Raw genomic sequence first — 18197 nt, 5'->3', positions numbered from 1 at the left:
TTTATTTTATTTGTGGTTTATCTTCTAATCAAAATATAAATTTATATAATTATATATATATATATCTATAGATAAGTGTTAAGTCTATAAATAGAAATCATATTTCTTGTAATTATTGCAACAATATCATTATAATGATATTTTGTTCTTTTTACTCATGATTTTTTTCAATTTGAGTTATTCATGTAAAACTCAGTTTTACACCTGTTTGTGTAATTAATGGTTTGATCGTGATTTATTTTTTATTTTAAAATTTTATAATATGAATATTATCAAAAATGTTGCAAGTGTTTTAAGTAATATGCCCGTATTTTTCAAATGCATTTTTGATCCATAAATCTATGAGAAGAGCAGCCGGTAGGGGTATTATTTGAAAATATTATTTTAATATTTTCAATATTCATGTATTTATGTATTATATTTTATTTCACATTAAGATAAATATATAATATATTCAATAACATTTTTATTATATATATTTTGAACGAAAATACTAATTTTATAAATTCATGATAAATCTTGTTTTGATATTATTGTGGGCAACTCTTAAATTAATGTTATGATTAAAAGTTAATTAACATTATAAATGATTGAATGATACCTTATAAATGTTAATATAATTAAAGAAATGAAAAATCCATGCCTTATAAATGTACAAAAACACAATTGTTGATTAAGAAGAAGCCCCTTGATCAGCAATAAAACTTTCGTAAAGACCAAAACACATACAAAAGTGTTAAAAGAATCCGAATTAGTTGGAATATAGAAGATAAAGAGTTCAAAATCTAAACTCTCGTGTCTCTTATGACTCCAAGATTGAGGATAAGATTAATTAGAGAATTAAAATCTGGAAAATATTGTAAAAAGATAAAACTCACCTTATCTAATACTTTTATCTTCTAACGTTTTCAATTTTTCAAATTCTTTCCTATTTTGGTGGAGATGTTGTAGATTATTTTCTGTATATATTTCCTATTGGAGAGATCAATAAACTAAACAAGTTTTCCCTTCAATCCAATAAACTCTACCCTACTTGAATAATCTATTTCTAAGATACTGGAGAAAAGTGTTCCAATCAACTCTATGTTTCTTTAAGTGCAATCTGCTACCTAGAACCAATCATGCTACGCCCATGGGGCAACTATCTCTTTGTTTCAGTTCCACTTTTGAATAAAAATGCAATAGTGTCACACATTCACACCAACCCAATTCAATAACTCAACTGAATTAGACCGCAAAGCAAATGCTTGTTTCTTTTGCACAATTCTGGGGAACCCCCTGAAACTGAAAGAGTAATAGAAAATCAACCATTATACAGAGATCCTCCCTCCTCTCCCCCAAAACTAATACAAGTACACACAAGAAAGAAGAACCATAAATGGATAACCAGAAGGCCCAAAAAACAAAAGAAAGAAGAAGAAGAAACTGTTGAAACACCTTCCCTCCCTATACGTGCTATACAACCCTAAATTACGAAGGAATTATAAAACTTGAGCAAAACCTAACTAACCCGACCCTCATGCCAGAGGCAGGTCCATACTTTACCTTCTTCTTGCCCCGCTATTAATTAAACATTACATATCTACTTAAACAATAATTGGAACTCGAGATATTTGGCTGCCAGCTTGTTTTGGTCCGATGCTGCAGTCTCCAGAGAGCTTGCATTGCCATTGGGGGAAGTCATCTGACTCAGAATGGCCAAGACTCGGCGGCTTGATTTCCTAATTGTAGATTCTAACTGGCTTCTCAAATGTGTGTCGGTTCTGTAGAATTAAGATGAAAATCACTGTAAGCGACTATCCGCTTGAGAAGAAGGCATGATTATGAATGAAGTACTTGAAGGACGACAGATAACTGGCCAAAATGCCCAATAGATTAACAATCTGAATAAGCCATAGGCATAAGGAGGAAGTAATTCCCAGTCCATAGAATGTTAGTCAAAGAACAGTATGGTTAATAATATCTCTGTTGATTTTTTGGACCACACTTTCCTACACCTGAGCCTATGCCATTCAAAGTAATTTAAGGGCATGTACCTGATTTGCGGCATATGACCTTTTAGGAGCATTGTCAGAGTGCTCCAATCCAAGGTACTGTTCCCATGCACCGTAAACATCCCTTCTCTAAAATGAAAAAGGTGAAAAATAGAAAGGCAAAAGAATGTCAACCAGTAGTCACGTGCTGATATGTGTGTGTGTGCGTATCTGAATGTGTGTGTTAGAAGGGGAGGGTGGTGTCAGGGAACGGTTAGACGCACCTGAAAACGAGTTGAAACTATGTCCGAGTCCTGAAGGTATTCAGGACGACCCAGCGATAGAAATGCAAACTTCCACTACAGGGGCAAAAAGAATTGACAAAGTAAATTTTCTATCAGACAATACAGCAACGTAATGTAAAAAGATAGAAGGTCACAATGGGCAAGAATGCTGAATTCAGATAAAGAAAACAGAGAATAACTTAGAAAATCAGTGATGAGAATATGAGTTTAGAACTGATAATTTCTCTTAATTAGATTGTTTAAAGGAAGCCAAATCTAAAAAATCCTATTTGCTTACGAATAGTGCTCTTTAAGATTGATATTTAAGATTTTCTCATTCACACTTGACACTTCTTATTTAACACACACAATGTTGGAAAAGTTTTTTTTACTATATTTTCTATATGATATATATGTATTCATTTGTTCTAGATAAATAAACTGACAATTCTCATTATCAGCATACGAAAATAAATATTCATTTGTTCTCATGTTTCTGCCACATTATATTCTGATATCTTTTAAAACCAAATATCTAAATTGGTGCTTCATAAACTTGTACACCCAGTCATGTTAACTATGTACAGGATGCCTATACCTTTGAAAACTCCTCATCTGGGACCTGCAATTTCTTCTGTATGCGGACTTTTACTTCTGCCAACGTCTCACCCTCATGAATGACCAGGAAAAAAGGTTCCCCAAAATTCTGAACCTGCTGTTTAATGTAAAACCAGAACAAAAATGAAGACAAATGACAAAGCAGTAAAACTGAATATCAGTTTACAGGTAAAGGAAAAATTACATTGTTATACAACCATATGGCAACAATTCTTAGAATAATAGCAGAAAACCCTTTTAATTTTCCATCCAAACAACTTACCACTTGGTTCTGTGCAGTATCTTTCATAAAATGGTACACATGAATGAGACGGTCATGAGGACCAAGGTTCTTCTCTTCCTCTGGAACCTGTTATGACCAATATATCCAGTTAAGAACCTACACTTACCATATAATATTATTCAAACCCATTCAAACAGTCATTGGATCTGAAAGCAAAAGGATGAAAGATTTCTGGAGGGGGATGGGAGAAGTCTAAGGAAATGGGTCAACCTCAATGCAAATTCGAGTGTGCATGGGTGGGTTAGGGTTAAAATATGATCATCAGCTCAGGAAAGAGTCCAAAACCAAAAGCACCCAACAATTTCTTTGAGAGTGCATGACGTCTACTGCTGATTATGTGCCCTAATACTCGACATAGGATGAGCTGCAATGGAAAGTAGAGACCACCTATCATGCCAAGAAGAAAATAGTTGGCTGCAGCTTCACTGGCAGGCTTTGGAAGACAAACTTCATCTGTGTGATGTTGAGAGAGTGTTTTTCAATTGGGATGGTGCTCTGTCTTGGGTTATTGATCATCTTAATGATTCTATTTTCGCTTCTTCCATAATCAAGGTGGCTTAGTCAGCTCATATTTACAATTGCTGGCTTGAAAGGAATAGCAGAATTCATGCTAGCAAGTTCAAGACAGGAGGGTTTGTTCAAAAGGATTGTTTCAAAAGTTAAGAGGAAGTAGGAGTGATAAGACAAAGCCGGTAGGCAGCCCTATGTCACAGCCTTGGACCACCCCAAGCAACCACATGATCTGCACTTAGCAGCTACACCCCCTGCTGGTGCTAAGTCAGCCTGCAGACACGCCTCTGTGAAGAGCTTGAGAGTAAGTCTGCTAGAGAGAGAAACACACACAAAATGAGAGACACTCTCCAGGATCTACTCTATAGACAACTCCACTATCTCCAAGACCCATGCCACAAGCAAAGACTCTCCACCTCACAACTGATGGCGGAAATCAACTCCAATCCATGGTTACGATTGAATTCCAGAACATTCCTCAAAAATACCTACTCAACTACCCTAGATATTTACTGGAGAAAAATCTAGAATCTAGGAGGCACTAGAAGACTCTAGAACAAGTAGTACCCTCCAGAGCCATAGGATAAACCTAGATCACCCTACAAGGAACTAGAGAATTCTAGAAGCTTCTAATAAAACTCTAGGCCTTCGTTCTTTCTGTGTTTGTGGGGGCACAACACCTTGCTCCAAAATAGTGTTCAGATTGCAAGGAGTCTGCATCGAGTTAGCAGGGCAAGGGGTTATCTTACCAATTATTATACTGTAAAAGGCCACTAGACTAGAATGAATTAGAACACTAGAGAGGAAGTGCTCCCCTGTTTATTTTGAAAATGAAAGAAAGAAAAACAAAAAGTGCCATTAGAAGGATATGAGTGGGAAGATCCATCATGGCCAGCCCAGATGGGAAAAGAGAAAATGAATGAAAGGTGTTCTAGCAAATATGTATTTATTATATAACAACCAAAAGCACAGAGCCAGCCTATGTGAAGGTGAGGGTGGGGGGCTGAATGAAGGAAGCAAAAGGAATTGAAAAAATGGAAACACAATGTCCTTTTCTTTTTTGAAAATTTTTTCTTTTTTAAAACAAAAACAGGTATCCAAACACAGTCTTCTATTTTTGTTTTCAAAATTTTAAAAATGAAAACACTACTAAAGATGCCCTAAGAAATCATATGCTTAAATCTACTTTAGTCATTCTAGTGCCCACTAGGAGATCTTATGAAATGCATGAAACTGCTAGGCGCTGATCGCAACGGTTGAAAAGGACACTGCTAAAAATCAAGGGTTGGACAGTTTCTCATTCAGCACAAACAGACCAAACTGTTCCTCAGAAAGTTTTTCAGAGACTGAACTTGTTAAAACAAGAAAAAGTATGATCCCTAATAAATAAACCAGACAAACAAAAGAAATTCTTAAGCCTTACCTCCTCTGCTCGCAATGTCCAGTACTGATCATTAATATTCTCAATCTTCTCACTTAGTGGGAAAATCTGCAAAATATATATGGAGGGAGAATGGGGCATATGTTAGACTCAGAAAATTGGGCAAGGATGAAGCAAGTAGTAGTCTAGGTAGACATTGCTCAATAAAAAAGGGTGTCACAGTAAACCCCCATGCAAGGATCAGAAAAGGGTCATTTTTGCATGCAGCCTTATCCTTGCTCTTTGCAAAGAGGCTGTTTCAACAACCCCAACCCATGACCTTCCAATCACACAATATCAACCTTACCTTCAGTACCAAGGCTTGCTTAATCAGACTCTTAGTCACCAGAAAGTTTGTAATGCATACCAATCATCATTATTAAGAACTTAATTAATATAAACATTTCCCAAATAAATTGAGCACCTTAAACTAATTAGATCTTAATTCAGCAACTTCCTGACATGACAAGGATAAAACAAATGCAAGACACAGGTAAAGCAGTGTCCAATATCAACAAAGAAACTGTAGGAGTTTTAGGAAGTAATTTGAGAATATGATTTGATAATGAAAAGATTCTGGTAATACTTAAAATCTATAATAACATTGAAAGGCCACTTTGTTCAAACATTTTACTTTATTTAGATTCATCCAAAAGGAGGTCACTTCAATCACTATAATACTTTAAAGCACAGCTCATGGAAAAAAGAAACAAATCGAAAAGGCAAGAAACTTTCACATAGAAAAGGCCAGCCCATCAAGTTGCATTCAGTTCAATGACTTTTGCCAAGCTTGCTTCAGAAAGTAAAACTAATAACTTTCAACAACATAAAGTACCTTGTAGATCTTGTGATAGAAAACTTCAAGCAGCCTTAGTTCTGCATCTAGATGAGACAACTCAACCTGCTCCGAAACAAGGCATTGTATGAGTGGATTATTGTCTAGTTCAATGAGAAGATGACTTGACTGGCCATAGATAGAAATGATTGTGAGCTAAAATTCATGCAGCCAACCCCTACTGAGATTAAGGCTTAATATGTTGTTGTTCTACAAGTAGATGAATAGGGAGCAAAACCACAAGTCTCACATTTGGACTCATGAAATTTTGAATAGGAAAAGTACATTTAGCACAAACGTGAGAAAAATATTAATTGTTAGTCCATTGAATATGGGCACATCTATCTGAATATACATGAACTTGTCCAGCTAGAAAGGGAAAAAAGTTGCAAGACTTACCTTTGTCTTGAGATCATTAATAACATCTCCAACAGTGCTTTGTTTTGGCAATCTAATAGTATGGATTATTACCTGAAAATAGTTGAGCAAAGATCAAATGAAATAAAGAAGTGAACATACAATAAAGAATGAACTGCTTCTATAATTGGGCACTCACTTCATCCTTGACAGTGTGATGAAAAGCAACTTTAAGAGTTTTGAGGCACTGCAGTTCTGGCAGGGGGATATCCAATACTTCATAGTAAAGAATATCAGTAGTCTGTCCAGAAAGGGAAAATCAGCCCTCAAACAACAAAGATAATTCTAAATATAAGCAGTAAAATCAAGTCTAGATGAGGTTGACACTAATATGTTGAACAACCTGATTGTAGTGGACCAGCATGTCTGATAGACGATCCACTCCTCGATATTTGATTGGCTGGGGTTTAGGTTGCTGGGAGTAGCAGTTATGAGATGTAAGCCTTATCTTAGATGGATCATCCAAGCCAAGGTGGTGGGCTACTCTTTCAACAACATCATCGTAATTGTGAAGCTTGGACCTAAAATTTTCCAAGGGTAACCACAATAGGTAAACAGATTTATAAATTAAGTATTACAGTAGATAAGAATTAGGTATGAGATGAACTTACAACTCAAGACAGAACTCATCCTCCTTAGGTTTCTCCAAGGAACGGAAGCGAACAACCTTTGAATCATCAAAACATGTGAAAAGTTTAATACCAAGGATGGAGGCAAAGATAAAGAAAATACACAAACAGCTCAAATATCATCTAAGCATCATGACATTAGCAGGCAAACTTGACATGATCAGGCATTCCAAAGAAAAAAGAAAAAAAGAGACAACAAAGCATGGAGCCTCATGAACTACGGGCACCCTTTTTGACAAAAGCATTTACTTTTATTATTAACAAAATTGTAAGAAATTACTTCTTCACACATCCCACATTTTAGGCTATCTTAAAAAAAAGTAACTGTAACATGAGCTCAACTTGATGGAGTTCTTATGTTTTGCATTTTCCAACTGTACGGATAATTTATATATCAAGGTAGTGTTTGTTAACCAAGATATAGACCAAAAAAGATAAGATATGAAAAGCATTCCAAACTTTTGTTCTTTCCAATGTATTTGTTAAATTTATCTGACGACCATTGAAAAATAAGCCATGTGACTTCTTATCTGACATTTTCCAAATATACTTATCTCTCCCCCCCCCCCCCTCCAAATAAATATATCTTGAACCTTACAGATAAGAAAAAATAGCACATATATCCTTCAGTGCATTCCGAAAAATTTAACAAACAGTTTGATAAAAATCTTGAAATGTTTCTTAGTCTTATCTTGACCATTCCATATTTTGGGCTGGAAAGCATTCGAATCTTATCTTGATACAATCTTATCTTACTCATTTTAACAAACGTTACCCAATAAAATAAGCCAATTTCCATTCTCAAAGTTCATTTCAAACACCTCATCTAAGTTGGAGATTAATTATCCCTGTCGCATAACAGGTCACACAGCCAAGGAGGAACAAAAATAGAGATTATGTTATGACATCATGTTGCATAGAGCTATATGTCACATAATGGAGACTCATGGAATACCTGACGATTATGGACATATTCCAGAAATGAAGGAACATCCAGATAGCGGCATTGTTCAGTACTTTTGACTTGAGGAGGTTGCTGAAAGCAAATGATGTCACCATCTTCAAGCTGCAGATGGAGAAGAAACAGGTGAATATTTCTTTTCAAACAGTGAATATTCGCAGGGTACCACCAATGTAAAAGGAAAAATAGCCCACAATTGATCGTGTTCATACCTGACTAGCACGAAAAGTGACCTTTTTGTCAATGTGTTCACACATGACATTAGGTTCAAATTTTATTTCCTGGACATTTAATTAGGAGCATAAGATGTTTGCCAGAAATAATATTGAACTATTTGGGCAGGCAAGAAAATGTGAAAATTTCAGTTAACCAATAAAGATGACATAATTAACCTCAAAGAGTTCAATTTCTTTGTCAGAACTGAATCCGGCCATTTCATTTAGCTTCATCAATACTTCCATTGGCTTACCATTGGCCTTCACAAAAAGCCTCCCAACATACCTGACATCAAGACAAAATGCCTGAATAACAGCCAAAATGGGAAACAAAAGCCTTAGGAAATCTCTGCAACGTCAGTCTAAGGAAAGCAATAAGTACCGGAGCTCCTCTTTCAAAGGGTCATAAAGTTTGAAAAAAAGAAGAATCTCTTCTTTACTTTTTATAGGCGGAGGAATTGGCCGCAGATCCTGCATAGTAGCATGCACAAGGTCAACTTTAATTCCAAGTGCAGAATCAGAAAATAGGTGTAACTTATCAAAGAAAAGGGCATAAACATCATTTGAGCAAAAAGAGGTTTGAAGATATGAAATCAAATTCAAACAGATAATACCTGTCCAAGTTCCACTTCCAAAAACAATTTTAGCTCTGCATTATTCGCCTTATTGGATACCTCTCTTAATTGTCCAACCTACATACATCAATTTGGACATTAAAAGCCACACAAATAGCATCAAGCTCATTTCACAGGGAACACTTGTGACAGAGAATTGGAGATGTCATCACAGCATACTAAGTGGAAGGGATCAGAAAATGGAACAAGTAATTTTTTCAGCTGTAACAAAGTTCTTATAAAACAATTGATCCTTTTGTCTCATAAAAAAGGAAGTCTATTTGGATGGCTGATAAGCCAGTATTATACAAAATCAATGTTCATCTCGCTTCAATGTGACCAAAGGTCCTTACTTCCACAGTCAATAAGCAACTAATGTTCATCCCTGTTCAACGAATAAGACATTTTTGGAGTCTTTTTTTTTTTATAAGTAGGGTATAATTTTCATTAAAACACCAAAGGGGCAAACGCTACAAACTAACTGGAAATAATTCTCCTTTAACAACCAGAAGTGAAGTAGATCAAATAAAATACATACTATAAATCTACAAAACAATCTCATCAACAAAAGCAGCAAAAGAGGTTATACAAAAAGGTGAAACTTCCTTCATTGACAAGAAAAGGAAAAGGAGCCATGTTCCAATCAAAAAACATAAAGAAAAGTATATACTTTCAAAAACTCTCTTGTTTTTTTCTTTCCATATACACCACATCACGCAAGCATAAGTGATTCTCCAAAACATCCTTGAACCTCTTCTTGGATGGCTTCTCAGCCATATTGTAAAAACAAGTCCAAGATTGTCTTAGGCATCCTTTCAAAGGTATCACCAACAATGAAATCAATAAACAAGCATTGCATCATACAAGATGAAAGTGTTGTAACTAGGAATACTTAAAAATAAATCACACAGATGTTATACAAGAAAAGTAACAAAGTCAAAAAGTATATACAGATTGAGATTCCTCTTGAGATGTCAATGGGCGATTGGGACGATATGTGTGGTTTTGGCGTTTAGCCCACAACCAGTAACGTTGAAACTGGACAGGTATGCCAAACTCTTTAGCAACTTCCTCCTGCATAGGCACTCAATACTATTAATTATATAAGAGAAGCAGCCTTGCATGCAATAGACATCATAAGCAATGAAAGTTATGGTTAAATTCATGACTGTTAAGTCAAAAGTGCTCGGTTGGACATGCAAAAGTGAGACTAACCTGTAGATTCAATGTTCTTTTAATATTTAATCCTAAGAGAACCAGATTGTACATTTACAGATTGTGTGCTTAAAATACTTTCAGAAAATGCCCAAATGCATATCAAAACTACAAAAGGATCCAATTCAACTCAACTATAATTTGTCCCAACTATGAGAATTGGATACATAATTTGTGAGGGCAATGCTCCATACCAAACAGACAGAGCCAAGCCAAGGACAATAATTTCACTTTGATGTGTTGTTTGTTTCAATTAGCTTGGAAATAAAAATAATGCATAAAGATGTCGGAAACATACAAAAAAAGTGTGGACGTAAAATCTATAAAAAATGTTTCTGCAAACTTAATAATTAAATGTTGAAAAGTTTTAGGTCTACAGAACCTTCTACATAAAGGAAAAAATAATAATTCTGAAATAAACTACCTGCAAAAAGATAATCTATATCAAACAAATTAATTTGTTTATATGACTCTAAATGTGTATAGGATTGCAAATTTCCAGTAACATAAAACCTACAAGATTATTAAAATAATAATTTCAGTCATAATAATAATGGCTAAGATAATACTAGTAGAACAGGTCAGTTTGTTCCCAAAGCAAACTAGATCCTCCATATAAATATGTTACTGTTTTTTCTTTTATGTTGTTTTCCTTAACAAGAATTAAATAAGATTTAACTGAACTGAACAAATATTTGATATCTATATATGGCAGCTTTTAAATGGTTAGTTTGGACAATGCATTGATAAAATATTGTTTGATTTAAGGAATAGTAGGAGTGCATAAAAATAATATACCAATCATATGTTCATGAACAAAATTTAATAACAATAAGAAAGCAAAAGGATTAGCAACTTTAACCATGTCCACACACTTCAGCTCTGTCTTATTTGGAATATATTTATGATATCACTGTTCTCTAGTGTTTTATTCTATTGAAAAGTAAAAACAAATAAATTCTTAGACTTCATGGAGTTTCGGCGGATTTTGATATTCTCAGGAGGAAGTATTGAAACTTAGGCTTTTTAGTGGAGTTCCACTATTTGTTGAGCAACCAAAGCAGTTCAGCCATTTTTGATGGAAACTAACCAATATTTTGTTCCTTGTCTCAAGCAACGTTGGTTTTGGTTGTCCCTCTTGTTATAACATTTCCTAAGTGGGTGATCTTACTCTCTGCCAAAAGAATGCTGCACTAATATTCAGCATTATTTCATTCTTGACTTGTAAGGAAGACAAGAAAAATAAATTATGCCAAAGATTCCATGGAACGTTTCTTGTTGAAATATCATATTGAAAAGGACACTAATGATCAAATCACAGACATAAAAAAGTACAACACCTTGCCAAGAACAGGTTACAACAAAAAATGTATACAATAATGCCCATTAATGAGTAATCTTTTGGTTCACAATCTTGCACCCCAAGTAGGCATGCCCTTAATTGTCGACTCACTCTAAAAAAGCCAAGATGCTAGTACAAGAACATGGCAGCACCATAGGTGGTCAGACAATTTATAAAAGAATAGAACCTCTCACTCAAAACAGGACTATTTCAAAAGATGAGGCCAATATGACTTGTACACACCTGAGAAAGACCCAAACAAGTTTCCATCTGTTATAAGACTCTTCCCAGTCATTCCGGATCCAGCAGGCTTTGATTCATCTTAAATCTTATGGAATTAGGAAAATCTATATGAAGTAAATCCAGCCATTGTGTATGAGAACATGGATGATTCCTAAATCAATCATGGGGCTTTGAGGTTGTTGGCTCAGGAATCTGATGTGAAGTGTTTGGAAGGATGTTATGATTAGTATAGTGAATGTATAAAGAGAACGAAGATCTATTTCCTTGTGGAATTTCTGACAATTCCCTTCTTTTTGGCTTAGAAGCTGTTTCCATTTTTTGTTCAAGCTTTTGTAGACTTTGCAGTGAGTTTTACATCCTTGCGGATGCATGTGGAGTTTCTAGGTAAGATCTCTCTGTGAACTGGGTTTGCAAGAGGCTGCCCCTTTTGGCACTTTATTTGATCTATCCACTCACCAAAAGAATGTGACCAGCAACTTGTAATGAGTTTTCCCCTTTATCCTAACACTACCACATAGAATGGTAAGAAAGCAAACTTAATTGAGGACAACTCTGATGCAGCAAAAAGTTCACCCTTCTTTTATGCATGCTCAGCCTGCAATATGCAATGCCAAATTCTACAAACTTTTGTTGCTACATCCCCTTGACATCTACTAAATATCTAGGACAAAGATGCTCAAGACAGGCATGCAAATAAAGCTAGCATCAGAAGTGTGATCAACATCTGAAGTAACCAGAGGCACCAAAACAGGCCCTAAGCAATTCATATACAAATCAGCACACTTTGAAGAACTTTATGCTAAGGTGTTAAAACCGAAGAAAAGATACTGCAAATGATGAGTGGTGACTGAAGATAAAATAAGAAAAAAAATGAGACCGGTAATACGGTCCAGCCAGCTACACTGAAGACCACTGAACGAAACATTTAGAGTGCCATTCAAGTCCGAGATGGATAGAGGATCCATTATCACACTGATATAGTGTAATATTCAAAACCATGTGGGAGAATGTATGTAATGAAAATTGATCTTTTTGGTAAGTAAAATAACATTATAAGGCAATTTGCTTTTAAGGAAGTAGGCAAACCCTACACAAAGAGGTAAGAATAGAATAGATCAGAATCTAAGTATCTAAAGTCAAATAAAAATAGTAATAGTTATTTTTATTTGAAAACCTGCAGACCACTAGAACAATAGTTATTGTTGCGACTATTTTTTATTATAAATAATTTTGCTATTTAATAGTTACCTGTGTGTTAAGAGTAATACCTTCAACAATTCAAGTGTTGAAGATATTCCTCCTTATCACAGCTGGTTCCAGGCTCAATAGAAGGTCATGTCAGGTAGTTGATCGCCAACATAAAAATCATTGGATTTTTCAACATGATTCCTAGACAAAATTTGAAAAACTAAAATTCATATAGTTGAAACCAACTAATGGGGTTAAGGCTTGCGAAGATAATGGTGAATAAATCGTTCTGCTATTTGTGAACTTTGTTTTACTCAAATTACTAGATGTCAATCCCACACGAGGACAAAAAACTCAAATTTCCCATTTGTGTGGGCTCAAACTCTGCCCACAAAACAAAGACACAAACTAGGATATGGACAATATATGAGATGGCCATGGCAACAGGGCTATAAAACAAAAAATTTTACTTTAATTATTGGATCACAACCATTTTCTTTAACTTGAAAGGTGTTATGTGCGGCTAAATGATGGAGATGTTCCTCAAGTGCTAGAGATTCTGAGAAATAATATGACACATTTGGAAACATTGCCCAACACAGATATATGATGTCATGACTCAATCCCAGGTTGGTGGTTTATTGAGGAGGGCTTAGGTAATATTACTTGATCCTCTAATGGCTAAAATTTACTTTAACTAGTTCTTCTAGGCAAGAATTCGTAATATTATAAGTGGTATCAAGAGTCAAACCAAGAACACTATCTCATGGGTGCAGCAAGAGAGAATACCGAAGTCTTAACCATGAGCCAGAAGTATAACGAGATAAGATTTGTGGATTGGCAAGGGTGCCAAGACCTAAAAGAGAGTTTATAATGATCCAGTCCCATATCAATGGTCTATTGGGAAGATATTGGTTATATCAACTGGTCCTAAGAGTCTAAAATTAACTTCAGCTAGAACATTTAGTCAGGGCACATGATGCTATATATCACCTTCTTCCAAGTGCTTGAGCATCTTTATTCTTTTTTTTCTATATTTTTTATGAGTAAATGAATTTTTAATTTTATAACTTCAAAAAGTATTTTAAATTCTTTTGATATTCAAGAAAGAAACCTTCAAATTATAATGCGAAATCATATGAACAGACGAATAAAACATGAGATGCCAATAAACCTAAAATTTACTCAAAATTGAAATATACCTTGAAAAGGTTAAAAGGCATTTGTTTCTGAATTCGAAAACTACGAACTTTGTCATGGTCAACAAGATCAAAGTATATATCCCTTCCTATCTGTTCAAGCAGGTCCTCATCACGAGCAACCTACCAGATCAAATAATCGATTTAGCAAACAATACCACACAAGGCACAGATGCATATTTTGCTTAAGTAACAAATAGAAAGCAGAGCCATCTTAACCTTTATGATGGTATAAAGATGTGCCTCCGCTTTTTCCTTTCTCTTTTGCTCCTTTTCTTCTTGCTCTCTTTTCAATCTTATCTGGATTTTGAGGTTCACAAAGTGCAGTATACATGATTCAGGAGAACAATATCAGGAACCCAAATTAAAGAAGAAAAACTAAAAATCTTACCCTAAGGTGTTCTGCTATGTCCTTCTCATCCACATTACATATTATTTTTTCTTTGTCACTCTCACGTATATACACAAGCATATATGCATTAGAATATTTTGTGAATTTAAATGGAGAGTTGTTGAACCCAGGATTTGTCTGAGGTAGCTGTTGGGGATACAAAAAGAGAACCGAAGAAATCGTTAGATTTAAGATTAGCATAGCCTAAAGCAAAAGGTTATTATAGTTTTCAAAGGGCTACCTCTTCCTCGCCACCATACTGCTCCTCCAATGCCCTCTTCATATCTTCTTTTGTCACCCGTTCATCATCAAATTTAAACCTGTAACCAACAAACTTGCATTGAATTTTGAGGATAAACCAAGACAATCTAACAATCAAAAAGATGCACCATGCCATTGCTTTAAAAGCAAGCTCAAAATGAAGTAACGGTAACATAAGACAATGTTAATTCAATGGTAAGAACAATATACAAAAATGACAACGAATATAGAGAACCAAGAAGGAATTAAAGGGAATGGCATAAAACAAAATAGCAGCTTCTTAGTCATAAGGTCTCCTCAAAATTGGAGAGTAACCATCTCAGACAGTTAAAACTTCAGATAGGATATGGAATGTGCTGAATATGGTTAGTTGATATGGACTTAATTAATACATATGTTACAATCAAAAAGAAGAAGAAGAAGAAGAAAACCTACAAGACCACAAATGAAACTCCTATTCCATGCATAAAATCCTTACACTAGTTTATAAACACAATTTTACAATACATAAATGAAAAAACTACAAGTTAAAAACTTCAACATGCAAATCAGATGAGTCATGACACTTGGATACATGACTGCAGAATCCAAGTGCATGTAACATAGAGCAGAGGTAACAAAATTCACCAAACACAACAAACATTATTAAGAATATTTATTCCCACATTTTGCTTCAGCAATTTGCCGAACAACTATAAATAACAGATAGTTAAGCGTTGCATATAAAACAAAATAATAAGAAAGAGACAAAATAACACTGTGATCAGTCAGTTAAATATTACATATAACACATACCACTGATCAGATAGGGTTGGCCTGATATAAGCATAATAATGTCCACCATGCACCCCACCACTGTGAACCAAAACACTGCAAATATAATGGAAAAGAAATGATAAATAATAATATCAATAATTTGGAAAGCAATGTTACCAGAAAATGATAATACTTGAGCGAATTACATATTTAAGTTTAAATTCTGGCCATGGTACACTTCAATAACAATCAGTAAACTTAGTCACCCAAAGCGATCTCAGTTTCTTTTTCCTATTTTTCATCCTCAAAAGGATTTCTTTAGAAAGGAAAAAATGCACATAATGAACAAAAATCCAGGGAAAGTGATGTTAGGGAATGACAAAATGCTAAATAATGGCCATCATAGTCCTGGAACTGTGTTATCTATTTAAATGAAAGTTGATTATCTGGTATATCGGATCTCTAATTTTTAAAAGAAATTGCTTTAGAAGTACCCTAGATTCTAATATTAAATTTACACAAACCTATACCTATTGTATACCATATTTCATATCAATTAAGACATCACATTCCAAAACACACTCCATGCACTGGAATATTTGGCAATCCAAGTAACCTACCAGCAACATTGATTGAAGACTGGAATTATGTACCGATGTTATTAGCATAGCACAATACACGATACATATCGTATGATTTGGTTCAATACTCATCCCCACCAATATGAATCAAAGAGTGAATTGGAATTTGCTTTGAATTGCATATACCATATGATACAATAGGATATCATATGATATGCAATTCATGATTCCAAAAGTAGGCCTTGTTAGATGACAATGGTGATGGTTGTGGTGATAATGACATTAATCTTGAAAGGAAGGATAATTATAAATTTAGTAATCTTTTCTCATCATTTTAAAACTTTATGACTTGATTTATGAGTTTTATTGTCATGACCCCAAGGATCCCCAATGATAGATTAGTAAATATAATAGGAGTTTTCATGCATTATAAAATAATTGTTATTTCCTTTTGCATTTTCTGTTATAAGGACTTGTCCTTAGCTATAGACAGTTAGGCTATTTGTTGTATTGCACATGGGTACATGTGGGAGGCTATTAGGCTATATACAAGCCACAACTGAGGATGAGAAATTATGTTTTTGATTGATAAATGAAGTTCTGATTTCCCTCCCCCAAATTCTCTCTCTCTCTCTCTCGATCTCTCTCTCCCTCACTTTATGTTCTTCTGATTTCCCCTTCATTCTTCCAATTTCCAATCCAATCCTAGGTTAAACCCTAGGTACAAGACAATTGGTATCAAAGCCAACGATTCTCGGCTATGATTCCGATGGACTCATAGCAATATGGTTTGAATGAAAGAATTCTAACGATGGTCTAAACCAGTGGTTCTCGGCTCTTGATAGGTGAGTGCAAGCAACAATTCCGATCAGATTCTGGGGAATCAAAGGACAGGTCATAACCAAGAAAGCAAAACAACTCTTGGTTCGCGATTGGTGATTGGAGGTGAGCCAATCCTTTTTTTGGGGTAACTCGAGCGGCCTTCGACGACTGACGCAAATTAGGAAGTTGACGACGGGAAGCAAGTTCTTTCGCGAAAGTTGAACATTAGTGAGTTGCTGGTCATAGGCGATTCTAGCAAATCAAAGCAAAGGCGATTCCAACCTAGACAGACAGTGATTGGGTGAGGCAAACAAGCAAGTCCAACCCAAACGGTGATAAGCAATTCTGGGTGAGGCGAGAGCGAATTCAATCGAGTGCGTTGCTAGTGTTGTCGCTTTGATCGATCAGTGATTCCAAACCAGACACAGAGAAGCGAATCCGAGCGACTTCTTGAACCCATCGCAATTGCAATCAATTTTAGAAATTCCAATTCCAGTAGCAGATCAGTTGAGCCTCGACTGTGGTTTCAATTTGATTTAAGTAGAGACCGATCAAGTCACAGGAGTAATCTAGGCTTTTGGTTCGAATTGTGCAAAATTCCTTAGTCGTGACAGAAACAAGGGACTTCGGCTGCTACAATTGCAATTCAAGAAGGCGGGAGGTTAATTCTTAGTTGCGCATCTTGACATCCTTACAGTTGATCAAGGGAGGCGAGCAGCCCAGGCGATTCCAGTGTGCAATTCTGACTATTCCAGTGAAGTTTGGAGTTTAAGACAAAGAAGCAACCAGGTGATTTCCGATTGAATCTCGGAATTAATTCTGACGCAAGAGGAGGGGAGTGTCGACTGAAATAAAGGCTTGGAAATTTGAAGACAACTGGGCCAATTGGCTTTGACAATGCTTTCGACAACTCATACAGCAAGTTTTGGAGCCTAATTTTGTGACTCAGTTGTGAAATCTAGTAATCTTGCGAAGTGGAAGTGCGAAGCAGATCCCAGTGAACTTCGACAATTCCGACAAATCCAAGTTGAAGGCCGGGGCAATCAATTTCAGTGATTATAAGTCCAACGACTAATAGCAGCAAATCAGTGAAGAGAATTGTTGAACATTGTCTCGAGTTAGTGATAGGCGGGTGGTACTCTTGTAATATTAGTTTTTAGTGGAGGGCAAATCCGGTAATGTCACAACCGACCCGAGGAAATATCACCCTATTTCTATAAATAAGACAGAAGGGGCTGAGGGTCAATCCATCGCATGTTTTTTTTCTGTTTTCACAAGAGCTTAGGGAGTGAGAAGGCTGTGGGTTAGAATAGTCTTGTTTATTCTTGGAGAAGCTTATATCGTGAGAGAGAGAAAGAGGGAGAGAGAGAGTTTTGTACTGTTATCCATCAATAAAGAAGGCTGCTCGGTGGTGGTTTCAAGGCTGGATGTAGTGCCATT

The 18197-nt window shown here is 35.5% G+C and overlaps 1 protein-coding gene across 1 annotated transcript in view; it reads right to left on the bottom strand.

The window, feature by feature from the left end:
- Nucleotides 1–1209: 1209 nt before the first annotated feature.
- LOC127797188 (ubiquitin C-terminal hydrolase 12-like) overlaps nt 1210–18197 on the bottom strand; it is a 29159-nt gene continuing 12171 nt past the window's right edge. Inside the window, exons 11-32 of the mRNA XM_052329813.1 lie at nt 15394–15468; nt 14579–14657; nt 14338–14484; nt 14166–14246; nt 13950–14069; nt 9711–9833; nt 8760–8837; nt 8528–8616; nt 8323–8431; nt 8143–8211; nt 7925–8035; nt 6952–7007; nt 6684–6861; nt 6480–6581; nt 6323–6394; nt 5924–5989; nt 5092–5157; nt 3138–3224; nt 2856–2972; nt 2258–2332; nt 2037–2123; nt 1210–1763 (exon numbers count right to left, since the gene is read on the bottom strand). Of these exons, the coding sequence (XP_052185773.1) occupies nt 1722–1763; nt 2037–2123; nt 2258–2332; nt 2856–2972; nt 3138–3224; nt 5092–5157; nt 5924–5989; nt 6323–6394; nt 6480–6581; nt 6684–6861; nt 6952–7007; nt 7925–8035; nt 8143–8211; nt 8323–8431; nt 8528–8616; nt 8760–8837; nt 9711–9833; nt 13950–14069; nt 14166–14246; nt 14338–14484; nt 14579–14657; nt 15394–15468 (2029 nt within the window). The 3' untranslated portion in view covers nt 1210–1721. The remainder of the gene's footprint in view (nt 1764–2036; nt 2124–2257; nt 2333–2855; nt 2973–3137; nt 3225–5091; nt 5158–5923; nt 5990–6322; nt 6395–6479; nt 6582–6683; nt 6862–6951; nt 7008–7924; nt 8036–8142; nt 8212–8322; nt 8432–8527; nt 8617–8759; nt 8838–9710; nt 9834–13949; nt 14070–14165; nt 14247–14337; nt 14485–14578; nt 14658–15393; nt 15469–18197) is intronic.

This window comes from Diospyros lotus, chromosome 3 (assembly GCF_014633365.1).
Source record: "Diospyros lotus cultivar Yz01 chromosome 3, ASM1463336v1, whole genome shotgun sequence".
Lineage (NCBI taxonomy): Eukaryota > Viridiplantae > Streptophyta > Magnoliopsida > Ericales > Ebenaceae > Diospyros > Diospyros lotus.
The sequence above is the reverse complement of the archived record's forward strand: the minus strand, read 5'-3'. Positions and strand labels throughout refer to the sequence as shown.